The 27,192-nt window shown below is 39.7% G+C and overlaps 1 protein-coding gene and 1 long non-coding RNA gene across 2 annotated transcripts; both read right to left on the bottom strand.

The window, feature by feature from the left end:
• Positions 1-3,190: 3,190 nt before the first annotated feature.
• LOC105898509 (opsin-5-like) lies at positions 3,191-8,861 on the bottom strand. The gene is made up of 5 exons (XM_031563174.2): positions 8,768-8,861; positions 7,260-7,422; positions 6,785-6,912; positions 6,024-6,358; positions 3,191-4,715 (listed from the first exon to the last, which is right to left on the bottom strand). Exons 1-5 carry the CDS (start codon positions 8,859-8,861, stop codon positions 4,077-4,079), a joined length of 1,359 nt encoding a protein of 452 aa, XP_031419034.2. The 3' UTR covers positions 3,191-4,076.
• A 2,653-nt stretch (positions 8,862-11,514) lies between these two features.
• On the bottom strand, positions 11,515-13,169 carry LOC122128823. Its single transcript, XR_006151640.1, has 3 exons — positions 12,693-13,169; positions 11,836-11,984; positions 11,515-11,601 (listed from the first exon to the last, which is right to left on the bottom strand). It is a non-coding gene; the product is annotated as an uncharacterized LOC122128823 (long non-coding RNA).
• Positions 13,170-27,192: the final 14,023 nt, after the last annotated feature.

Below are 27,192 nucleotides of genomic sequence, written 5' to 3'. Positions count from 1 at the left end.
GTACTGTGTCATTGTCATTCATGAAGAACTTTTGAGGAGGGTATCATTCATGTGTGGTACACGTTTTACGTTTTTTTTACGTTCTTAATTTTCTCTCTCTCTGTCCAGACATATGTACACACACATACACACCCACACAAATATTGAAGGCAGTATATTTCAAAATATTGAAAAGCCATAAGTGTTCTTCTCTTCACATAACTCTAACAATTCTAGTGACTACAATCACGGAAATACTTCTACCTCAGTCCATTCTGTTAATCTCCCTTCCTGAATCTTGGTTAGCCAGTCAAGAGTTGAACTATGAATGGGGTTATGTAAAGTCATCAACATTTGCACCTCCTGGTGGCAGTATGTCTCAGGATTCATGTTGTAAATTCCTGCCTTTGGTTTACCAGCCAAGTACAATCCCCCAACTCCTCACCTCAACAAGCACCATCAATGCTTGAGCAATGGATAATCAGCAAAGGTGGGTAGAGTAAGCAAAAGCTGTACTCAAGTAAAAGTAGTTTTACATTATAACAATAGTGATTCAAGAAAAAGTAAAATGACCCATCAAAAAAATTGAGTAAGAGTACAAATGTATCTCATAAAATGAGTTCTCAAGTAGTGAGTGACTTCATACGAGGATATTTTTTACACCTATTAGGCGTAGGTATTATGTTCAAATGTGGGGTTCTTCCCAAAATATAAAATGTAAAAATGCTTGTCTAATAAACACAACGTGACATAGCTATCTGCACATTCTAGATAAATAAATACAAATAAACTATATTATTAATATAGTTCATGTGAATCTCTTGTCATAATTAATATGCAAACAATATCACAATAACAAAAACAAGTCACACAAATGTTAATGCAAATAACTAAGGCAAATAAAAGTCCTATCCATTACGAGCTATACAGATATTCTCTTCTTTATTCAGTTGAATTAAAAATATTTTGCTCATCCTTAGATTCTTTGCTTGCTGTGCTACTTTTTTTTAAACAAATTTCAGTTAAAAAGATATGTTGCCAACTTGATGCTGTTTGATGATGTATTGATTAATGGTGTATTGTCACTTTAAGACATTTGGTTTAGGCTACATTGTCATATTTGGACTTTTTACCAAGATGATAAATGGGAGGACTGTTTCTGCTGTGTATGGTTTCCAATACAAATTCCCCCAAATTATGCAAGTGCATTTTTCACAAACTAAGTGTTGTAGTACAATCAACAAGAGACCGCTGGTGTGTGAAGTGATTTTGGTGAGACTGCACTGTGTAAGACTGAAGTGATTGGATATTTTTCTAATAACTTGGAAATCTCTTTTCGTTGTTGCACTTTGTAGATTGTCCCTGCGCATTCGTTTCACAGCCGGGGGACAAATGCTGTAAGAGACATTGTTTGTGTTTTAACTTTCAATTCAATTAAATTTCATTTTTTATTAGCGCCAAAACAGTACAATTGTCTCTAGGCTCTTTACAGAGCACAGGGCCTGAACACCCTTAGAGCAGAGGCAGTCAAAGTAAAGCTAGAATGGGGTAGAGTAAGTGCATGGCAGTGTTGTGGGGGTGGGTAGGTGTAGGCCGAGGGTTTCTGCAAGTAGATCAGCTGGAGAGACTATAGGAGCAACATTGTGAGTAAAGGTCATGCTATGAATGTTGTGACAGGTAACATTTTTTATGCATTATTCATGACTACGCGATGCACTAAAGAGGAATGTCTAGTCTACATTTGAAAATGGAACAGGTGTCTGCTTATCGGATAGAAACAGGAAAATTATTCCACAGAAGGGGGGGGGGGGGCTCGATAGCATTTTGATATTCCTGGAATCACAAGGAGACCTGCACTCTGGGAACTAAGCAGTGTTGGTGGGCAGTAGGGGATAATTAATTCCATATTTTTTAGTTCTTTCTAGTTCTTTTTTTAGAACTTCGAATATGAGAGTATTTTTCTAACTTTACAGAAGTTTTACAATAAACATCTCACTCACAAATTGAAATGCTGGCTAGCATCAGCTTTCTGCCCATATACTAGGCTGGCAACATTACATTTAGCTAATAAGATCTTAAGCTTTCTAACATTAGCTATGTATGGCCTTCACCAAGTATGCCTATGTGTGAGATTAATAAATGTTTTAAATACCTTCAGGGAGGCAACCCAGCTGGGATCATGGACAGCAGACAGCAAGTCAGACTGCATAAGTACATCAGAGAATACCTTACAAAGAATTTCATACAAAGTAAATGTATAAAAAGACAAAACAACAACAAAAAAAGATTAAACACATGAATGAAATGACAAAGAGTCTATTGCCAATGTCAAGAGGGTTCACCTCCTGGTCTCCAATGACCTTGTTTGTACACCTGTGTAAACCTGTGGATTGACTGGACACAGACTGGAGAAGGGTCATACTGTGTTTATATATCTATAACATAAGTAGCTTGTTAGAGTTTTCATCCTGTGTGATTTGTTTGAATTGCAAGTAGGTGGTATACATGTCTTGTACCTCCTGTCTACCAATTGCACCTAAAAGTAGAAAGTGTGAACATCTTACCGGCTGATTATCATCATCATCTTCAGGACCAGACGGACCAGAGGTGGAATTCCTCTTGCTAATAATAATGCATTGTAATGTAATTCCAGATCAAGCCTGTAAGCTGTGTATAATAAGGGCAGTATTTCATTTCTGGTTCTGAGGGATGTCTTGCTTTCTGCATTCATCTAGCAAATCTACTGTAGAAGACAAAACACACCTCAACACCCTAATGGCACCCTGTTGAAATGATGTGTTTCATAAACTAGCGCTCAGTGAAATATGGTATCAGCACCCAAAGTGAAAGTTGTGATGTTAACAATTTCATAAAAAGAAAAATATACAGATAGACAAACTACATTTGATGATCATGTGGTCTCTCCACATTATTTGTTGCCACAATAAGTTATATATAGTTTTTGTGGTTGAAAAAAAAAAACAGACTTATCGGTAATTTTACAATTTCAGTTTTGATTTATTCATGTTTTGACATACAGGGTTGTGGGCATATCGACATGTCTTTCTATAATACACTCATGAAGTAAGAGAAACCTGTTATAAAAGAATGTCAAGGAGAGATTTTTGATAGAAAATCTGAGAAATATGACTCAATGAATCAAAGACATTCATTTAGGGGGAAAAAAACAACTACATACGATCTGTAGCTTCTTTTAAAAGTACTACTTGACAACTTCCAAAATAAACACATTTTTACGATTTAGGAAATGCCCTGAAACATTGCTGAAATGTATTACAGAAAATACATTATGAGGACTTGTTAAAAAAATGCATATTTCCTCCTACAAACCTAATCAGTAAAAAAGGTGTTTTCTTTGATATTAGTCTCCCTGTAAAACTGAACCACCTTTTACCTCTGTGTGAAAAATTAATCCACGCAGTATTAGTAAGTTGACCCGAGCCAAAACAGCATCATGAGCAGCTCCACTGACTGCTAATGGAACCCTTTCCATTGAACATCTCTGTGCTTTAGCATAATCTGACTGCTAGCCGTGGGTTTGTGTACGACCTGAAAATCAAATGTGTAGCAAAACTACCCTGAGTTTGTAGATGGTATACATGCTTAACATCACTGCCGAAGAAGCACGAGTTCAATGATAATTTGCATATAGGCAAAAGGACAAATCTCAAATCATATTCTTAATAAGTCCTCTCGTATTTCATGACATTAATTTATGTTTACACCACCATTTCTTTAACACGTCACTGTTCACACAATGGGTTAATGCCTGACAATACATGGCAGACAATACATCTTTTTTATGTTAGACATCATTATTTACAACTGTACAGCTGTTACAGTGAGTTGATGTCTGAATCCTCCATTTCAGCTGTATTCTCTTTTTTTCACTGCAGCATTGTTTATTAACCACAGTACTTGATAGCTTGAGTGCTGAGAGCTCTTACAGTAGTAAGAAAAGGCTGTAGGAAATAAATAAGAAGTGAATGTGTCCATATTTTGACATTTTAATGCAACGTATGTGGTGAATCAGCAAAGCAGAATGTAAAATCGACAATATCAGATATCAAATGGCTTTACGGCCAGGCCACTTTAACATGACCTGGCACAGTTTTCAAGTTAAACTCCAAATGATCAATGTCTTCTGTTCGTTCCCTAGGCACCACCCTGCCGCAATGGAGCCTTTTGGTTTGCATTTCCAGGTCACAGGTCACCGGGGCAACCTTATCCTGAGAGAGGCACTGGACGCACGCTGCCTTGGGCTTGAGGTGCGCGCAGCAGGCCCTGGGGTAGTTGCGGAAGCACTCGTAAGTGTCGCTGCATCCGCAAGCTCTACCCTTGGGCCCCCTGGGTTGGGTCAGCTCGGTGTGCACTGAGGTGTGGATCAGTATGTCGTGGCTCTTACTCAGGGGCATGATGCCCATGCTGGGGCCTGACTTGGAAGGACCCGGGCCAGGGGGGTGCGATGAGCAGATGCAGGCGCGCAGACAGGCGCGACGCAGCGCACCCAGGTCCCGGCACATGACCTTGCGGAAGTTGGGGCGCAGCAGCATGTAGACGAGGGGGTTGTAGATGGTGGAGGACTTGGCGAACATGGCAGGCATGGCGAAGGCCAGCGGAGGGATGCTCTCGAGGCGGCCGAACGCAGCCCACATGGACACCACCGCATAGGGGCTCCAGGCAGTGAAGAAGCCAATACACACGGCCACACTGAGCTGGAGACGACAAAGGGCGAACAAGAGAAGTGTCTGGGTGAAATTGTAGTTTTACGGTAATCAACGCTTCACACTTGGTGGTGAGAGAAGCATTATAATTTTAGGTTTAGGTATGTACTACATTAGGCATGCACTACATCCAAAAGGCAATTTGCATAGAAGCAGACACCTTCTTTCCAGTCACACCCACAATCAATATCTCGAAAACGTAAAAATTCTCATTTAACACAAAACACCCTGTGGTCGATGTTGCTTTTGATGGACGGAAAAACAGGTTTCCTGTCTGTCTAATTGCAACAACTGATATGGCCAACAAATCGAGGAACGGAGCACATACATGGGAATTGGGAGGCACACTTCATCCTATTGATTTCCAAATGATGCACCTCATCACACCATGCAGAAAACTCATTTGTAACCCACAGGACACAAGCCCTCGAGAGAAAACGGATGGCCATACTGGACCACATGCCTCACAAGCAATATATGAGATCCATCATAATGTTCTATACCAAAGCCATCACAATTAACTCAAACTAATGAGTCTTTCATCACTGTGAGCTATCTATTCAGGTCAGCAGGTCCATACGTGATCGAGGAGATGCCTTGTGCTGCTCCACAGCTCAACCTCTGTTGCATTAGCTCTCTTATTGGGGTATCCATTAAAGCAGCAGGCAGAGGAATGCCATTCTACAGATTCCTTTATACTCCTCATTTATTCTGACCTCTCTGCTCGCCTTTGATACTCCTTTAACGTGGTATAACTAACAAGAGCCTACGAGCGAATGTGTTGCTAATTACTTTTACAGCTGATTGTCACATGTTAGACAAAGCGCTACCCACTAAGGGCATGTCTGAAGTCTTGCCGAGTGGAATCGCATGAAGTGTCCCTCTGATTCAGCTACAAATTAGACTGTACAGGAAGACAGAGATAAAGAAGACAGAGATAAAGAAAGGAAAGAATGATTAGAAGAGAAAGATAAAACAAGGGGAGAGCAAGAGATTCCAATGAAGTTCCTTTCCCCAACGAGATGCCATTTAGTTTCTTTAGTATAGAGGAGCAAAAGAGTTCCAGGCACGCCTTCGGGATCACTGCAGTCAGCCTTAACATGTTAATGCTCATATGTCCTTGGCAACAAACACCAGAAAGCTTCAGATACAAGCCAAACATTTTTCAGAAGCATGATTTCTGACCACTGTTTTTTCTTGGTTGTCTTTCATTTGTGATGTTATTATTATTATTATCATGAATTAATGAGGAAAAAGAGGTCTTCAAAATTGAGCAAATGCAGATGCAGACACACATACCTTTACAATGATGGCCTGGATGTTGCTCATTCGAGTCTTCTTGGGCACGTGGCGATCCATGGCTTTCTTTGTGGTGCGCACGGTCACCAGGATGCTTGTGTATGATGCCACTATGATGGAGCAGGGCAGGAGGTAACAGGCGATGAAGAGGGTGAGGGTGTAGGAGCGGGCGCCAGCCTGGAGGTTGGACAGGCGCACGTCGATGCAGCAGGCGGTACCGTAGGGCTCCGGGCCGTACTCACCCCAGTGGGCCAGGGGGCTACCGGCAAAGACAAGGGCGTACAGCCAGGCACACACCACCAGCAGACGTCCGTGGATTGGTCGAAACCTGTTACCTGCATAGCGTGTGTGGGCAGATCTATGTGATTCAGTATTTACATCGGTATTTACATTGGCAGAGACTGCATTAGGAAAGTTGTGTTTCCAATGACATTTTTCCCCCCTTTTTACATGATGCCTATCACTTAATAAAACCTATCAAATAAACTTTCCTTACACTGGACATAAATCAAATGTGCTTTCTTTACACTAATGCTAATATTCTAGTCCTTTAATAATAACCCTAGTATTTTAGACCAGTATCTGGACCTGGTGATAAACACAGTTTTATTTAAATCTTTCAGGTGCCAGTTGAGCAGAAGCCAAAGTATGAAAACAAACAACTTCAGCCTTGGCCCAAGCATTGTGCCGATGGCCCATTTCATGGTCTGTTGCAGGCTTTTACACAGCCTCTCCTCGGCTGAGCTCTCGGACACACTCACCATAAAGAGGGTAGCACACTTTCATAAAGCACACCATGCTTAGCAAGGTTAACGTGGTCAGACTGCATATTCCAAAGAGAAGGCCACAAAAAGCGTAGATCAAACATGCAGTCTTCCCAAACAACCACCTTGAGAGGAGACAGAACGACACAAATGAATGTGACGGAGTAGAAATTGACATGCCTTCAGACCTCAGTAAAGTGTGTTCATTGAATGTTCAAACAAGCCTATCATTACATGGAAAAGAGAAAAGCATGGCGAGGTATGTGAGATGACGTTAACGTTCACATTCACATCTACATAAAATTGTCCACTTATGTAGATATACCCTGCCCATGCAATGGCACATAAGTAGAGACACTGAAGTTTAAAATCAACTGCATTATGTACGTATGTATTTGTGACATATACACCACTGATTTCATAGAAATAAATGGAGGCATAAAGGAAGGAGTATGTGTAGAGTCCGTGTTACCTGTGAAAGATGCTGGAGATGATGGCCATGGGGTAGAGGGAGAGAGTCAGACCCAGATCACTGATGGCCAGGTTGATGATGAAGAACTCGGCCGGCTTAAGCAGGTGCTTCTTCTTGTAGGAGACATACAGAAGCATGCTGTTCCCAAACACTGAGCACACCCCTGCCAGGATGGGACAGCAGTCAGGGGCCAAAGCAATATATATCGGATGCTTCAATAAAAAATACCATGCCCAATTCTGTTCTGTCATTTTCATTTAGTTAGAGCAGCATTCCTGTAGCTCAACCGGTATCTCAACAACCCCAAGATCAAGAATTCCATACAAAGGGAACACCCACACTGATAGTCTTATTTGGATTCAAGCATCTGCTATTTGAAATCTAACTCTTATCTACATTATGAGTAAGATGCAGAGCCATGCTATTGGGTGCTCCCATGTATCTTTAAGCAAAATATGCAAAAGCTACCAAATTAAATGGCATGAGATGTTGATTATCCCCTTCAAACTGCCCAGTGAATTTTGTGTGAATTACTTGACTTGAGAACTATTGAGTTCAGCTAAATGCAGCAAAAATCCCTTCCTGGAAAGTACCCCTGAGGCCTTTAAATGAACTGTGTATGGCGGCACCCGCTGGTGTGCTTTGAGTTAGCTAGGCACATAACATACATCAGTAGGCAACATGGCATTGCATTGCCTAAACTCACACACAAGAGCATGTGCATACAAATCTAGTCTAAACTTTTGATATCACTAGACTTTGAAGAGAGGCGTATAAAAAAGGGGGGAACAACCTCTTCCCTTTCATCTGAGCAATGCATCAAGGGAATTCTGGAGCGCTCTTTTCAATGATTTTTATTTTCATCAGTGCGCTTCGCTAACCTGCGTAAGTGTTCAGACGTACCGCTTTCATGATCAAAGCCTGCATGCAAAGCTGGGAGCATGTCAGCCTCTCAGGGTACAGTAAGTGTGAGTGAGAGAGTAAATGAATGTGTGTTCATGCATCTGCATTTTGCCTTTAGTAGAGAGTGTTTATCATTCCATAAGGGAAAATGTACGTATCTGTGTGTGAGATAGCGAGAGTAAGAGAGAGAATCTGTGAGTGTGCACTGTGAACTGATGTGTAAAGGACCTATGTTTGCAGGCATGATGTGAAGGCGCTACAATCAATGTGTGTGTGAGTGTATGTGTGTGTGTGTGTGGGTGTGTGTGTGTGTGTGTGTGTGTGTGTGTGAGAGTGTATGTGTGTGTATGTGTGTGTATGTGTGTGTGTGTGTGTGAGAGTGTATGTGTGTGTATGTGTGTGCATGTGTGTGTGTGTGTGTGTGTGTGTGTGTGTGTGTGTGTGTGTGTGTGTGTGTGTGTGTGTGTGTGTGTGTGTGTGTGTGTGTGTGTGTGTGTGTGGGTGAGGCTGCATTTGAGTACCGGATATAGGATATATCTATACAAGTGAGCCAATCATATTTCAAAGACCCGAACATAAAGCAGTGTAGTGGCAAGTGCACTTACCAAATATAGCATAGACAATGGCCATGCTTATATCTGCTGCCTCTGGGATGGTTGACTGAAACAATACCTCATCCTCCAATACTCCCAACTGCATGGGAAGAGACAGGGGGATCCAAGCGATTAACTCCAAACATAGCTTTTCACAAGATAATCTGGCATGGGTATCCTATGTGTGGCAAAAGCCATTTTATTGCAATATGTCAGAGAGGCTATGTAGCTGAAGGACTGCACAGACAGCTGAAGAGCCTCTGACAGTTTGTCATGATTTTCTGAAGAAATCTTTAGGCCAAGCAGCAAAGACCTGCCACTATTGGGAGGGTGTATGCATGTAACTGTCCTTTCGTAGGTAAAAGTATATTTTGCATTAATTGATTTATAATTATGCATCCATATACTGCAGAAGAAACCCCCATTTTATTTATCAAGTACTTCAAGTTTTGTATTTACCAACAATACATTTGAGATGTCAAGTCAGCCATGCTGCCAAGATATTATCACAGTCCAAGAATGAGTTCAGCTGCCTAGAACTCCTCAGCAGTCCCGCAATGCAAGGAAAACAAACATGCTTAATTGCTGTTTAATTGAAATGTAGGAATGAAGAGGTGTACAGGTGTGTGTGTACACAACGTGAGCGTGTGTTTGTGTGTGTGTGTGTGTGTGTGTGTGTGTGTGTGTGTGTGTGTGTGTTGTGTTCTCCACAGCAGGGGTACACTCCATGACGATTGCTTGCATGGAACCCACACTACTCTGCTGATGTAGGCCAGCACTGTTAATCTGGCAACAGAGATACATGAAGGAGGAGATTTAAAGTGGGTCTATGTGATGGTAAATTCAGACACAATAATGATGGATAGAAGTAGAGTGCCAAGGAAAAGCCATGTTGTAAATCAGACAGAGACAAACAGAGAGAAAGAGATGTGTGGACTGATGTTGTGTTATCACTAGGGATGCACCGATACCGATACCAGTATCGGTGCCGATACTTCGTTAAAATACTCGTACTCGTACTCGTTGTTGAATTGCCGATACCAAGCACCGATACCACTCATCAGTATTTCACTGCATCAAACTGGCTGGGCTATGCTGACACAAAATGTGATTTATTGTCCTACCTGTCCTACCATTCTCTGCCAGACTAGTAAGTAGCTTATTTGCCGTCTTGTGTTGCATTTGCTTGATGTTTGACTGTGTTAGGAAAGTTTGTCATAGTGTCAAAGTATTTCAGTATACAGGTTTCGCTAAATTTAGCTGCTAGCATCTCGTTAGCGATTAGCAATTCCGTTGTGCTGCCTTAACGGCGATTTGGGCTCATTTTAAGATAAATGACGACGACAGGAGTAAGGCACAGTGTAAGATCTGCACTGTTACGGTGTCGAGGGGCGGAAAGGAAAGTACTTTGTTTAACACAAGCAATTTGATTAAACATCTGAAGACGCACCATAGTGCTAAGTACACAAAGTTCACTGATGCTAGTGGCGCAAGACCGAAGCAACCAATCTTAACTGACGTCTTGCAAAAGAAAAAAACGCGCACGCACACACAGAGAGAGAGAGGTAGAGAGAAAGACTGTGCCACATAGGTTAAGTGATTGTTTGTGTACTTGAGCAGGAGATTCTTCTGATCCTTTTGTAACTGAAATGTGCTCTTGTGCTAATCCAGTAATAGTTCTGTTCACTTTTTGTTTAGCAGACTGTGTTGTTAACTATGCAGCAAATTGAATTGCCTTTATCTGGTTATATTTGCATTTTGTCTAATGTGATGATATTGTCTGTTTGAAGGCTTTTTTTGTGTGTTAAAACCAGAAAGCTCTGTTTATTTTTGGCTTGGGATAGCCTTCTGTTAATTTTGTACTATAGGCTTGACATAATCTGCAGAGGATAAAATAAAATCTGCCTCCAAATTAATTGCACTTTCATGGAGACCAAATCTAAGAAGTATCAGTATCGGTATCGGTACTCGGTATCGGCAAGTACACAAATAAAAATACTCGTACTCGTATCGGTTTGTAAAAAAGTAGTATCGTGCATCCCTAGTTATCACCATACAATTACAACACTGAGATGAAAAAACATGCTGCCATACCTGTAATGTTGGATGCTTTATTCATTTCACATTCACAGCAATACATAATTTCTCATCACATAAGACATTTCATCCCAATACCCTACAACAGAGGGACTTAAAACATCTTTACCAATTTTGCAATTCAGACAACTGCATCTCCGTCGTGAATAGAAGTGGTTTGCCTCTATGCAACATTTAAAATGATTTTGCACACAACGTTTGAAACTGCGTAAAGATTACCGTCTAGAAATATCTAGCTTTCTGTGCGTCTACAACTACAGAATGTTTATGATAACACGCCACCCTTTAAGATCCTAAAATAAATCCATTCACCTTCAGGTGACTGTTTGGAATAAGACAGCCTTCAGGAAATTATTTGTTAAAACAAATTGTGTCAAATCCAGTGACAATGCATGCGAGGGTAAACGAAAGAACATTGTTCTTTACATTACGAGCAGCTTCTACTTATCTACTTTACCAAATGTATGCTTACTGTATTCTTGGGATGACGTGTAGGCTACTATATGGCGACTACGACTGTTCCTCCAAATTGTATTAATACCTAAGGGCACAGCGAGTTCTAAATCCTATTTGAAAATTTGCAACACGTCCGTCCAACATATTGTAATAAATTCCTTTTATGTTATTCCGTTTTGCTCACAGACTCATTCAAATCACACATGCTACAGTAATTATGTTGTACTTACCATCTTTTCCCGTTCTGATGACAATCTTTCGGGATGCTCCAAAAGTTATCCAATGACTTTATCCTTAAAACAAAAGATGGCATTGGAAATGCAAGATGCGTGCGAGTTGAGCATGCACGTTACCGTAAATCTTAACACGACATTAATTTCTAAATTCCATTTAAAATCGTTACAGACTCAAAATATGCCCATCAACGATACACCGCAGCTGTAAAGGTTCAGTCGGTCAATTTGAGAGTGACAGTCAGAAGTATACAGTGCAACTAACAAGTGAATCATAGGTTGTTGGTAATATACCTGTCCGTGTCCTCTGTAGCTTCTTCCCACGGCGTAGCCTACCCGTACAACCATCCAACCGTCTTACGTACATCTACCTGAGCGACTGAACACGGGGTCAATAGAAGTGGATCGTCATTCATAAAGTCCATTCACACCAGTGGCAGAGGCTAGGGGTGTCAAGGAGGAAGTTTGTGACTTTCCTATCTGGTTCCATTGGTTACATCAAGTCTAGAGAAATTAATATGTGCAAGGTAGCATTTGATTGTTGATTTCTTGCTAGTTCATCCATTGATGTAGTGTGAAATGTCCATATCCAGATCTATGAGAGCCTATCTAGCAATTAGAGGATGTCTCAGTAGAAATTATACACGTGTATCCTATACAATAACCTTAATTTCAAATAGATTCAAGTAAAAGTCGAAATCAGAGTGAACAAAGGTGATACTGATTGTCTTATTATGCAGTATCACTCACTCATGTCATGTGCAGTACATTATCTCTATAGGGTTAGGGTTAGGTGTAAGTGGGAGAGGGATGGGTGAGGGTTAGGGTTAGGGTTTTGTTACAGGGTATATGGCATGGTATCTTGAATGCAACATGAGTTATTGAGATTTCTGCAATGCGGTCTATTTTTCCCAGTTGTAAAGTTGTCTGTTTTGTCTGAATGCCTAATGCAATGATTTCTGCAGTGGTTTTTATTTTGCTTGTGGTCCCAGCCATTTAGCCAATGTATCTAAGTCTCTTTGTGCCTGTTGGTTTTGTGTCCATGCTTTAGGCCTTGGCATTAGAGAAGAAAAAATGGTATGACTGTTTTTCTTTTTAGAAAAATTCAGTGTAAAAGATTGAATGGACTAGCAGATTTGAGATGCTTTTACCAGAAATAATGTCAGACCACTGTGACTCATCCTGAAGAGAAACTGCTTTTGTTTGCAGCTACAACATTTTCTGTGGCAATAGATCTGCTGGATACAGTGACAGATGACTGCCGTGAAGATTTCATCCTGGTACATTTGCAATAGTAGCCCCAAGGGTCCTGGAACTAGAGGAAGGACAAAACAAACATGGATTAATAAACATTCTAGGGGGCATCAGAGAGTCTAAAGGGCAACAATATGTTGTCATTTAAAGCCATACTATGTAGACTGTTCAACACATAATTTGTTTATGGCAGTGAATAGAATGATTTACAAGAAACATGTGTTTCACCGATAAGCAAACTTTTAGTATTCAACCCTCTATAAAAGCTTCTTTAATAATGAAATGGCAAGGTTCCCAGTGTCAAACATTATTTAATGATTATTTGTGAAAGACCATCAAGGAAATCCATAAAGAAAAATTCAGATTTTTTAACCAGTGTTAAGGGAACTGCTTCGCTGTAAGTTTTTCTCTGTCAATTCATTGATTTTCAAGCCATGGAAATGTTTTATTTGGACAGCAACTTTAAACAACCTCATGAAAATCAGGTTGTGTTTTTATTACTTAATAAAAAGAAGCCAGCCTTGAAATGAGAAAACACAGGACTTCTCAGAAGTGTCACGATCCTTCCCAGGATCTGACCTGATCTTAGTTCATGTGTTTCTGTTCCTTGTGTTTGCTTCCTTGGTTGACCATGGGCTTCTTTGTTTACCTCCTGTGTTCCATGTGCTCTCATTGTCCCTTGTGCCTTTCACTATTACTTTACTGCCTGGTGTGTCTCGTGGTTCCCTGCCCACCTGCGTCTTGTTTTCTCATCAGTCCTGTGTATTTAAACCCTCGTGTTTCCTCAGTTCTTGGTCTGTCAGTGTCCATGTCCGCTGCCACATCCATGTCCGCGTCCGTGTAAGTGTCAATGTTCGCGTTCACATTATGTTCACGCTGTTTTGCTGCACTAGTCCTGTTTGCTCCTGAGTTTTCCTGGTTGTTCCTGTGTATTCCTAGTCGTAACTGAAGAATCCTTGTTTTGATTCAAACCTTCTTTTGAGTCATGCATTTGGGTCCAGCTGTAGCTTCAGCCTTACAGCAGGGGAAAGCACAGAACCTCACAATTATTGCAATAGATCTCTATATAGTACCTCTTACCCCTCCCACAATATATAATCTCTGATCCTGTCCAAACTTGTAGAGGGTGGGGGTGCCAGGAGGTCATAGGGGAGGTCTAGCTATAGCCAGGTAGGACCAATTAAATGCTAATATGTTTGGCTCCAATTATCTTGTCGTGGCTGTAGTGTAGACAAAGGTCAACAATCAGTCTAATAGCTTTAGCTCCAAGACACACGAAAGCCAGGAAACATGTCTAAGTGCTCTCAACATAGACAAGGTGCTATCCAAACTGAGAGTGGGGGTCAAATTGAGGTACGATCTGGTATGTGAAGTTATGGTCTGATATCTGAAATTCACCTAAATCTAACAGTACACTACAATATGTCTTTCTGTGTATTTAATTGCTGTTCATCCATTACAAATGTATAGTGCCAGTAGCTGAAATCAATACCCAACCTTACTCCAATGCAAATATCTTCCCTGTGGATTTAGTGGAGATCTCCCAATGACCTCCCAATGACAAGACATAATGTTGGGGGGAGGGGTGGGTGTGCGTGGAGGTCAAAGGGGAGGTGTAGCTATAGCCAGGTAGGCCCATAGACATATACAGTATATATATGTCTATGGGTAGGACCATATATAAATGCTAATATGTTTGGCTTCAACCATCTTGTTGTGGCTGTATAGACAAAGGCCAACAATCAGAGTTTAATATCTTACTCCAATGCAAATATCTTGCCTGTGGATTTAGTGGAGATCTCTGTGAGTCCCATAAATACATTTGCCTATGAAATTCTTTCGAAAGATATGTGCATGGGGAAAATGCAACTTTGACAAGATCACTTTCAAGAGTTTGGTAGATGGAAAAAGATTCTGCAATAGCCTATCATTCATCATTGCGTGCAGCCTGTAGCATGTGTAGCAACTATGCCAAAGTGACTCTTGGGCATTAAAAAAAAATAAAAAAAGAACTGTGAATGTTTCAAAGTATACTTCCATCGGGTATTTTAAAATCCCTCTAAGAGGATCTGAGAACGCCACGCATAATTTGTTACCCAAGTGAGGTTCCTCTGCACAAAACAAACTCTGTTTAAAGTTTCTTTAGAACTATTTTGTAATTCTACTGTTCTTGTATCCATTTGCTTCCAGACTAGTTTGTACTTAATGTATGTCTCTGGTCTTGTTTTTTTTTTAATTCTGTTTAATAATGGCAACTCCCTCTCTCATCTGCATATTTCAGACCAGCCAATCGTGTCTGAACTTTATTGCCCCAGATCCAACATAGAGTAATCCAAGTACAACCTGAGGTTCCAGTCTCTTTGTCTTGGCTTTGTCATATTAAACAAATGTTCGAAAGAAAAAAGTGAAAGAAAATATTCCAACAGTACAGGTTTGCCAGGAGACTGCACTCTGTCCGATGCATCACAGCTCCCTTGAGACTTTATCCTGAGCTCTTTCTTTCTTTTTTTCTCTCTCTCTCTCTCTCTCTCACCCTCTCCCTCATCCTCAGGGCCATCCATTTACACATACTTCCCAATTTGTAAGGAAATAGTGAGAGAACCAACAAAGGGGTCTTTGTAGTTCAGGAGTAAGGAGAAGATTAAGGCTCTCTTTATAAAACCAGAAAGTTAAGGCCATAAGCTTTATGAGGTGGTGGCTTAAATCTTTTTTTTCTGGCAGTGTGACTTATACAGTGTGTAGAAGTCTGTTGATCTATTTATTCTACAGAGTAAATGGGAGTTTGTTTGTATTTTAACCATGTTCATGTATAAGAGAAATGAACCTTGAAAGAGTAAGAATACAGGCCTACATGTACACGGGGGTAGCAGAATAGCACATAGACACCAAAGAAAACCTTTAGCTTCAGTAATCACTGATAAAATGGACTGTCCAACCAAACACACAGGATTTTAAACCTTTTTTAGAAGTTGCTGCTATTCTGCTTTTCTACTTTAAATTTTGTTCTTATTCTTCTTATTACTCATATTAACCCGAGGCAGTTCATTTAATCACAGTTTCAATTAGTCAATCCAACTTTGTGATATCCCTCAGGACAGTTTGCATATGTTGATTCAACAGTGGCTAATTTAAATACATTAATTTTTTACACGGACGAATCAATTTTGCTACCATGTCCCTCACATGAATTCTCTTGAACCAAGTTAAATAATTGAAAGGCAGTTGGTAGGCTGACAGCAAGTATGTGTGTGTGTATGTGTGTGTGTGAGAGAGAGAGAGAGAGAGAGAGAGAGAGCGAGAGAGATCAAATGCACGCCCTCTCTGCCCCACAGTCAGGCTTGAGGTCCACGAACTAGACTAGAACAGAGACAAAGTGCATCACACAGAAAAAGGGCTTACGATACCAATGCAGATGGTTTTCAGCCTCCCAAACATGTAACTGTTTGTTAAAGAGGCACGAAAGATAACCTAACACTGTTCTTCTCATTACATCCCACAGGTGTAGGTGAAGTTCCTTCCAGCGTTTTGACTTAATTTATGCTATATCTTTCGAGACAGGTCTGTGTACGTGTGTGTGTGCCTTGATATATATATTTCAGTGCAGCATTGTGCCTGTTGTACTGCAAATGTTTTTATAGGTTTATAGAGTTCTTCAAACTGTTGGTGAAAACACACAGCATACACAGACACACACACACACACACGCATGCACGAACACAACCACACATAATATTATAAGTATTTACTGTTGCTAAGTGTAAATTAAACTGAATCTTTCACTAGCTGGTATCCAAAATGTTATCATCATGATACAGGGGGGAGCGCATTATCACCAACACACATGTAGCAAATATGACCAGCCTCAGGGCCCAAATACTGTTTTGTGGACACATGGGATATGCCAGATTCGGCAAGTCGATGTATGCATTCATTTCTGCAGGGCAGGCACATACACAGGCAATGAATTTATGAGGCAGATCAGAAGGGGAGTTTATGCCATGTATACCAACCCACTAATGTCATCATTTCCCAATAATCTAATAATTCCCCTATAATGCGATCACTCCCAATAATTTCATAATTTCCCAATAATGTAAAACTATTTACACCATTAATGTAATGAATGATTACACTATTGGAAGTTTTTACAATATTGGGTTCTGCATGCCAGGATTTTCAAATCTGCCTCTCAAGATAAGCAGAACTACCACACTGATGTTTTCTGTACTAAATACTAGTACATAGTGCTATTTCAGTATTCTAAACTAAAGTCATTGTTAGCTGAGTTTATCACCTATATTCAAAGAAAAAAACTACTGATTTTTAAAATTAGCATTTAAAATGTATACACTGTGTAAATTATGGAGGATTGAAAGAGACAAATTACGAAATATGTCAGTAAAAAATATAAAAATATATTGCAATATATGTCAATATTCTATAAACCAAGAATTGATTAAATGTGTCGCTATATCATTCAATAAATAAATAATTGATAAATAAATATGTCCCAATCAGAGGAAACCCATGTGCTATGCTATGAACTTGTGTCTCTCTGAAAATGCTGCACAGAGCATCTAAGGCACTAAAAAGACCCACTCACAGTTCCCTTAGTCCATTGCTTTTCTAGACTTTCACTGAGAATATTCCACTGTTAGATCAACATTTGCCTTCATGCCATAATTCGATGCACATATTTAATTTATAGCCTAAAGGGGCTTAAAGAAATCAGTAGCCAGCAAGTAATACCTTATATATAACACTGTAACATTTACTAATATCATTTGACAGAACCTTTTTAAATTTACATTTAGCTATAAATTATATATATACAGTATAATTATTATTTTTATCTTTTATTTTAAAAATCCATTTCAGTGGATTTTGTGACTTACATTTTAGGAGGATGTGGCACTGTAAATCAGTTTTAATGCTTGCAGTAACCACTGAAGATAACCACTTCACTGAACTGAGAAAATGCAATTGAACTTGAGTTATAAATGTGCTTCGTTATAAAAAAGAAACATGTTGCAGAGGGAAATGGACCACAGAGTGCCACCACATCACCGTTTACACCGCACGGCTTATGTCTAACGGTAGGATTCAACCAACACAACTTAACCCTGTGGCCATATCTATTTGATTGTAAACACACCAGTTTCATGCGTTAAGGATATGGACATACACATAAACACACTCATGTACACCATTGGCCGATTACCACCAGCGTATCGTCACTGTTCCCAACCATTTTCACTGACAACATTTTGAAAATCTTTCCATGACCTTTCTAGGACTAGAATATCTATGACCTTTCACAACCTTCAGGTGCACAATTAAACTGCAATCTTTTTCAATCCATATTTTCTATTCCTTTTCCTGACCTGCGATTGATCAGGGGGAATGAATGAATTAATGATTGATGCAGAGCCTTCCCGCTGGAACTTGCGCTGAAGCTTCCATGATTGTGGGAACCCTCGCATAGAGAGAAGGCTAGGTGAGATACGAAGACTGCCAAACATGTCAAAGGATTTTCACTTCACTCTCAAGACAAGTTCTAGAGTGGCAAACTAACGCATCTACAGTCTGTCATCTACATATTGGATTCCCTCATGTCTTTGCAGGAAGGGAAGTCAGACCTCCTCACAAGTGACAGCTCTTCTCCCCACCCTTTCAAGGTACGTCTTCACGGCATTCCTGCAAACTAGAGAGTTCATGTGGCATGGCATATTGCTTATCTGTCAAGGCAAAACCTCCTATCTTCAAAAAGGTACAATTTCAGCATGAAATGTTCCACTTATTTTCTATACAGAGGAAAATCTTTCCTCAGATGTGGTTGAATGAATCTACTATAGCAAACAAAACAAGTTGACATTTACTCTGACATAATGACAATCATAAATGATGATGATCTTCAGCTGAAGTTTTTTTTATATTCTGAGTGACGCATCACACATCAGTATTTTAATCCCTCATAGTGTTTAAGCATGTCTGACATGAATCACTAACAATTCACTAACATAAAAAAGGCAATACTTTGTTTGGCCACTTAATTGATTGTTATGTATGCTATTGTAAAAAGCATTTGGCAAACAAGTTCACTGTGAAAAAAAAAGCTAGGTCATGTAGATGTGTGGTTGTCATGTGGATGACGTGCTGTTACCGTCAAAATACCTTCAGTTTTGCCTTTTGTCACTATCTGCAATCAGCAATCAAATCATTATATGTATCTCTGTAATCAGAGAATGACTCAGCAATCAGAGTGACCATCTGTATCTCTGTAATCAGAGAATTACTCAGCAATCAGAGTCAGTTCGTAGGCCAGACATGAGCAAGACGTACTAACACAACTAATCAAAACTAAACATAAACCAAATTTACACCTTGCTGGGCAGCCTCTCGGCCTTCTTCTATATCATATTATGCTACTACTGATACTGATAAAGTGGCCATATTACCTACTGTTAATTGCTTACCTAAATATATCTCTTGCAAATGCTGTGGCTGTGGAAACATTGTTCTTTATAACCATATCCTTAAGTACATATACGCGTAACTCACTTTGTTTCTTTCTTCCCCTCCTAGTCTAGACTATCTTTGCTGTGGGATACTGCTGTAGTCTCCCATACTCTATGCTAACATTTACCTGCATGTAAATAATTGCCACCATCAAAATAGTTTTCTTTTACATTACTATACTTACCCTTGTAATAGTAACCTTACAAGCACACCGTATATCCCCTCCCCTTCGGCCACGGTAATGGAACCCACTACTTATTTATTTGACAAGAGTAAACACTGACACGCAATTTAAATTGGTGATTTCTGATCGCCACAAATCGTTTGTGCCAGTGTGGATAATAATTTTGGAGTATTTGCGTTTAGAATTATCGATCAGTTTTAGGTTTGATTTGATGTTGTTTGCTCTAGCTCCAGGTATATCGCTCATAGTGGCCGTGGGGGTTGTTGCTGACTTCATGTTTCTAAAAGTAGAATCGCCATATAAACAGGACTTCATCATCAGCACCGGTGTTATGTTATATTTTGAATTAACGATGCTGGAACATTGACATATGAAGAGGATTTCATGGTGGAAGATCTAGAAGATCTAGAAAGGCTAGTACAGTTGTGTAAGGAAGAGGCTGGCCAAAACCCTATAGGGCCCGTTTAAGTTGAAACTCATGCTGCGGTGTTACCGCCCACACCATGTCTTTAGCCGTAGTCCAGGTTTTCTCCATCCTTCTGGTGCCCAGGCCAATACAATGTTGCAATCACTGGTTGGGTCTTGTCTAAGTGTGTGGCCTATAGATTTCCATCTTCTCTGTAAACCTCTTCACTTAATGGTCTCATTTGTGTTCTATTGAGCAGCTCTTTGTTGCTACAGTATGCCGGCTGTTAAGGATGACTGACTGCACGTCAACAGCAGAAAATGTCTCCTGGTCTTTATTTAGTTCTGCTCCAATAACTTCACCTCTTCTCTCCACACTCCTCCTTTGCCCAGTCAATACCCAATCTCCATAGTTACGTTGTATTTGTGTGTGCAAAGCATCCAGAGTTTCAATGATTTGTATTGATCGATGGCTTGCAACCTCCTTTTATAGTTATTTCCACAAGTCACTTGGAAACACCTTGCAGTTGTTTGAAAGGTTGTATCCTTTGCAGTGTTTCTGAACTAAACTTTGCAGGGTTTCTTGAATTACTGAAAACAATGATTTATTATTTAATTTGTTCTATTTATTTACATGATCATAATTAATCAGTTGCATATAAATGCTCCTTCTGTCATTTGCACAGCCAATTTTGAAAAGATGTAGTAACCAGAAGTTACAAACTGGGGAGTAATATAATCAGTCATAACGTGTCTGTCTCTCTCTCTCTGTGTGTGTGTGTGTGTGTGTGTGTGTGTGTGTCTCACTCTCTATGTGTGTGTGTGTGTGTGTGTGTGTGTCTCTCTCTGTGTGTGTGTGTGTGTGTGTGTGTGTGTGTGTGTGTGTGTGTGTGGGTGTGTGTGTGTGTAGAATGAGTGTCTTGTGCATGTGTGTAACATTGTTTTTAAACTGCATACACCCATGCCACTCTGTGTGCCTACCTGTTGCAGTTGTCCCCAACCCTAACAGCAATTAAAAAAATCATTAGAGCATCCTTTTCAAATTTGTATGACCATTACCCATAAAAAAGGTCTGTAAAAACATATAAACATATAGCAATCACACTTGTCATGAACATGTCTAACATGGCTAACCATTACATTATAGTGTCACGCTAACTTGAACGGAGGGCATTCAGCATAATACACTGTTTAAAGGAATCGACTCAACACTTGTGCGTATAACCCTGTGTTGCTACTGTATTTAACCACAAGCTTTCCATGATTCTTAATTTTCTTTTTTTATCATCTTGTTTGTTTCAGATCATGCAATTGATCAAGGCATCATTGCCAGGCATTGGTTGCCATTTCATGCAGAAGTTGCAAATATGTGCACATACTGCATACTACCACTTGTGTTACTTTGCTTAGTTGGCTGTCATTTGATGTCAATCTTCCTTCGTCTTACTGACAGAAATGATATCCTGGACAGGACTGTTTATGCCTGAAGCCGCGGACATGCAGAGGACTTTCATTGAATGAAGGTAACTACAAGTTCTCATAATTACGAGAAAAAACTCTGATCAGGGGCAATAAAGATTCCATCGAGTTTTGTCTGTGTTCCGGAAATAATTGTATGGAGTTATAAAAATTATTTCTGAAAAATAGATTGTGGATAGCAGACTGACATCCATGTCATAAAGCATAGTTTTGCTTCCAGGTGATGTTCCTTCCAGGAGGGTGATATTTCCAAACCTCCCGTTTCAGGACTGCTTATTTTACACTATAAACATTTCACAGCAGACTCCTATGCTCTTGTGTGCTCCCACTTTACAGTGACAGCTGACTGGGGCAGATATTGCTGAGCTAAAAAGTGCTGACTTGTGGCAAAGACGACATTCTTTGACAGTTTCACGTGCAAAATCACTGACTTGCCAATGTTTGTAAATGGAGGTTATATGGCTGCCTTATGCTCCTGTTAACAATGGACAGAACATTTAGGAGGGTTGTCTACATATAGTGTACATACAATATATATCTTTCTTTCCCTCTCTGTCTCTCTGTCTCTCTGTCTCTACAGGTAGGGCACTGGAAGCTGTGAAACCCTGGTGTAGGCAGCATATGCCCACTGCAAAAACCCATTTATTTTCCCTTCCTTCAAAAGAATAAGTTACACATTGTTTTTTCTTTTCTTTTCTTTTTTTTTTTTAAACCAAATGTTTTGTTGTAGCTGTGCACCACTCTGGTTTCAAACCAAGGTGGTAAAAAATTGATTTCTTGCATGACCAGCAGCACTTAACCATACTACTTTGCTGTTGTGTGCATGATAGATTTTGTGTGTTGCCCGTGTAACAGGTTTGAAAAGCAGTTTGAAATAATTGCACAAGATAGTCTGTTACCTGTATTTCAGTTTCTTTTTGATCTTTTATTTTGATATTACAAGCACACTGGTATTGGGGGTCTCTGGTAGCCCCCCCTGTCTCCCCTTGTTTTGTTCCTCTCTCCCTCCTTCCTCTTTCCTGTTTGACATATGCTGGGAATGAGGTAGGTGGTTGAGTTTTAGTGGGATAAAGAATCTAATAAATATTGCCTTTAAAAATAGTCATCAATGTTATTATCTATCATCTTAGAAGATGTTATTATTATATGTATAATATATCTGACCTATTTTCGTGAAATATCCCTCTGACCTATTCTTTATATGTTTTTCCTTTTGCTACAGGTGGGGGCTAGCATTAACAGTGGAGACTTACCAAACAGTTTCTGTTGGTGTGTTTTAACAGGTTTTTACTTATCTGTTCTTATTTTTTGTACTTGTCTGTTCTTTTGTTCTTATTTTTTGTACTTGTCTGTTCTTATTTTTTGCCTGTTTGACATATGCTGGGAATGAGCATTAACAGTGGAGACTTACCAAACGGTTTCTGTTGGTGTGCTTTAACAGAAATAAATATCCATCTCAGCAACTGTTGTCCACGGGTCACATATATATACACAACGCAGAAGTTACACCGGTTACACCTGGGAAATGAAACCAATACACAAGAATATATTTCTTGAATGGAGCCATTTCATCAGTGGCCCTTGAACATGTGACAACCTTTACATAGCTGTCAATGTTTACCTTCACGCCCTTTAAGCCGCGCTGAATGATCAACTCCTGCATGGATCCAAATGTGTTTATATGACCAAAACGGACACGCCTACACTCAAGCATTATGAGGAATGCTTGTCTTGATACACAAGGGGTTGCGACCTTCCTGATTTGAACATACCTGCTTCAGAGAGGGTATTGGCATTCAGATTTCCTGAGCAATAGCCACGGTCCAAGATGTCCTTTAAAGTAGGCGTCCATGATGTGGAGCAGGTGCAGTCCACCACTGGCACAGGGTCCTCATACTGACCTGCAAAGAATGATGCACAAGAGTAATACTGCACAAACTATTTATAATGAATATTCAATTAGGTAGATTGCACATACACTTGTCTATTCTTAAGGTTATTGCTGTCTTAACCTGTGACATTAAGATTTTAGACAATCACATTGGCACTACAATGTTTCCTAATTTATTAAGAAGGTGATCCAATCCCAATGACTCAACGACAGATGCTTTGACATATGATGATGGCTTACAGGTGCGCTTTTAATTTCTGGGCTCTTACAACAGCCAAAATATGAAATGGGATATTAACACCACCCACCGCATCAAAAAAGCCCAACAAACACTGTATTTCCTCAGACAACTGAAAAATACCTTTTGGTGCTCTTCTATAAAGCCATCATACAAAGTATCATCACCGCATCAATCACTGTCTGGTATGAAAGTTCTGACAGTTGCACAAAGAAGAAACAAGAGAGAGTGGTCACCAAAGCCTCCAACATTATCAGTCCTCTCCTTGTATGCTGAGCACAGCTTAAATCGTGCAAAGAAGATAATCAGAGACTCCTCCCATCCAAGCCATGACTTTTTTGAACTTCTGCCTTCTGGAAGACGCTACAGATCCATGCGAGCTGGAACGACGCGCCTCAATAACAGCTTCTTCCCCTCTGCTGTCAGACTCCTGAACTCCCAAAGCTGACCTGGACTGAGCTACCTATATGACAACCTTGTGTGGCAATAAAGTTTTATCTTATCTTATCTTATCTTATCTTTTTCTAAGCGGTGAACAAAGAAACAGGCAGACATAGTTTTGAGTTATTGCAAAATTGTACTGAGTAGTTACCATTCAAGGAGCACTGCCTGGCCTACTTTCTCTTCACACTTGCATCGCCTTTTAATGGACAGCAAACTATAGGCTATGAAATCATGAATTTATAATAATAATAAAACATTGAAATGCTCTATAATTTCTTCACGTATGATCAAGATCTAAAATACAAGTGGCAAATTAGACTTGGTTGTCATCACCAAACTGCCTGTGTTTTGTCTCAGGACCAGGGATGCAAAGGGTTGGTAAAACCCATGTAGCATTGCCTCTCTGTTGTAGAGCACATGACCCTCACACGTAGCTAACAATCCCCACAGAAGTGCATGGCGTGTATGCAGTCCCTGTATCCCTGTATGCTTGAAATGCAAGAATTATAACATCATGTATTAGGTTATCATTTGCAAAGTTACACTATGTGGACACAAACACACTCAAGCTACAGTATATGTTATGCATTCAAGCATACAAGAACAAACAAACTTAATTCAAGCATACAAGAACAAACATACTTAATTCAAGCGTGCAAGAACAAACATACTTAATTGTATTTGTATATGTTAAAGCAAGTTATGTCTGAAAGAAAAAAAGACAGAAAGTAAGAAAGAAAGAAAGAAAGAAAGAAAGAAAAAAATTGTGGTTAACTTGTATATGTATTACAATATAATTGGATCAACCAAGCTCTGCTAATCTGTCTGTTTGTCTGCGCACATGTAGGGTAGACTGAGTGCAGTTGGTACACATTTTGCTTTTTGCATGACCACACAAAAACTAGTCACTGAAAACGTGTTCTTACGTAAGATAGCTCATAAGATATCTACGAAACCAGTGATGATCAATGATATCTATAAGTAGTACTTATTTTCTACAAGTAGCTCATAAACACAAGAAGTAAATTTGTTGTAACTGTACGCAATTTCAGTTCTTACTTTTATGCTGGGCCTGGTAAACATCTGCCTCAATGGATAATTGGTAAAAAACAAAACACCCTACATGTTTCAAAAAATGCATGTTTTCTTTATATTGTTCATGTTAGTTACATGCCAATTAATGGCTGAGAGCTTAAACATTACAACTATACAAATTTGTTTTAATTAGTCATCTCAATTAACTGTATACAACAGTTTTGCAGCATGATTGATTTGTAATCTTATAGGCCTAACACCATTTGACCACCTCACACGTTTGTCTGGAATAGATATTACAATAACCTTGAAGGCACATCCTCAAAATATCCCGCCATCCCGAGGCTACTAATCTGCAGAGTGAACATCAAATGTCAAGCTCGCCGTGACTGTAAGTTATTTAAAGTGTTGCAATTGCTCTCTGTCACTACCACCAAATAAATTGGCAAAAATTGATTATGAAAACTAAATGTTACAGTTGAACCATGAATGTTTGTGAGGTATCATGAATTTTTTCATTTCTTGACCCATAAAAAGTACGAATCACAAAACCGCACACCCTGAACGAGTTGCATTGTTTGACATTTTGATTTAACGTTACCAGAATGAAGACTATGCACCACATAAAACCACATAAAGGTTTTAATTAATGAATGACATTTAAAGGAATTATTTCACATTTTAAGGAATTAATTCATACTTAAATGATCTATTTCATGTACTTTTTAACTACTCAACTCTAAACTCTCTCTTCAGATCTATAACATAAAGTTTTTTATACATAAAATATCTGCCTCCATGGTTCAAACCATAGACATATACATTATATGGTGATTATCTCAAATACACACCAATAACCACATTTTAATTTCTCATGTTGGTGGTTTTAATCCTGCTCAGGAGGCTGGTATGGAGCCTGATGTGCTCTACTCTAGTCTTCTTCTGGAGGAGACAGGGTTGTGTGTGGGAGCAGGCTGTGAGCGTGGGCAGAGAGAGGGGACCCTATTGTACACTCACCGGCCACTTCATTAGGTACCCCTTGCTAGTACCAGGTTGGACCTTCTTTTGTCTTCAGAACTGCCTTAATTATCTGTGGCATAGATTCAACAAGGCGCTGGAAACATTCCTCAGAGATTTTCCATATTGCCATGAGAGCATCAAGCAGTTGCTGCAGACTTGTCGGCTACACAGCCATGAAGCGAATCTCCTGTTCCACCACATCCCAAAGGTACTCTATTGGATTGAGATCTGGTGATTGTGGAGGCCACTGGAGTACAGTGAACTCATTGTCATGTTCAAGAAAACCAGTTTGAGATGATTTGAGCTTTGTGACATGGCACATTATCCTGCTGGAAGTAGCCATCAGAAGATGCATTGAGTTTCTTCCAAGTGATGATTAGATATTTACTTTAACAAGCAGTTGAACTGGTGTACCTAATGGTACACCTATTTACATTTCTAAGGAATGTATAGCCGTCAACATGTGACCCTGAGTGTGTGATGTATCTTTAAATAAAGCATTCTGCAGATACAATCAGATGCCTTTCCAACTACAAGATACAAATGCCACATGTATGATTAGATGTATGATGCCATGTTTAAAGAGAGCAATGCAACTGTATCATTTTCTTTGAGTTACTGATATGTTGTCTTTTCTGCATTTCAATCATCGAATAATCATCGTTTTTCTCAAGTTGAGATAAGTAGCTAGTTAAGTTTCCAGCAAGTTGAGCTTGTAGCTCTGTAATCAGTGCACACGGATACAAGTAAACCATTAACATTTAGTGGTAATGATCTTAATTCACAACATTTACAGATGGTGGTGCATGTGTAACCCTGTGGTTCAAAGTAGACCTCAGTTAACACTGTGTAAAGTTCACTTTAGTTTTTTCTCAAGCTTTGCCATTTTAGAGTGCTCTGTGTGTGACATGGCAAGTCATTGCAGTTCATCAGGCCCCTTCATTTGAATGTTCACTCAGCTGATAGGTTTGTCTCTAACACTGAACAGAGGTGGGTTCGGTTTATGTAGTGGCAACAGGATGATGTACTCGTCAGGTCGAGGGGTCATTCTGATAGGCTGTTGATTATCAGTGCGGTCTGGTGGAGCCATGAAACAGTACTGGGAGAACAGTAAAGAGAACTTAAAACAGTCTTGTCACCTTTTGTGCACGTAGCCCATGGAACACTGGGAACACAAGATTG

The sequence above is a fragment of the Clupea harengus genome, chromosome 25 (genome assembly GCF_900700415.2).
Source record: "Clupea harengus chromosome 25, Ch_v2.0.2, whole genome shotgun sequence".
In the NCBI taxonomy this organism is placed as follows: Eukaryota; Metazoa; Chordata; class Actinopteri; order Clupeiformes; family Clupeidae; genus Clupea; species Clupea harengus.
This window is presented reverse-complemented; position numbering and strand designations above follow the sequence as displayed.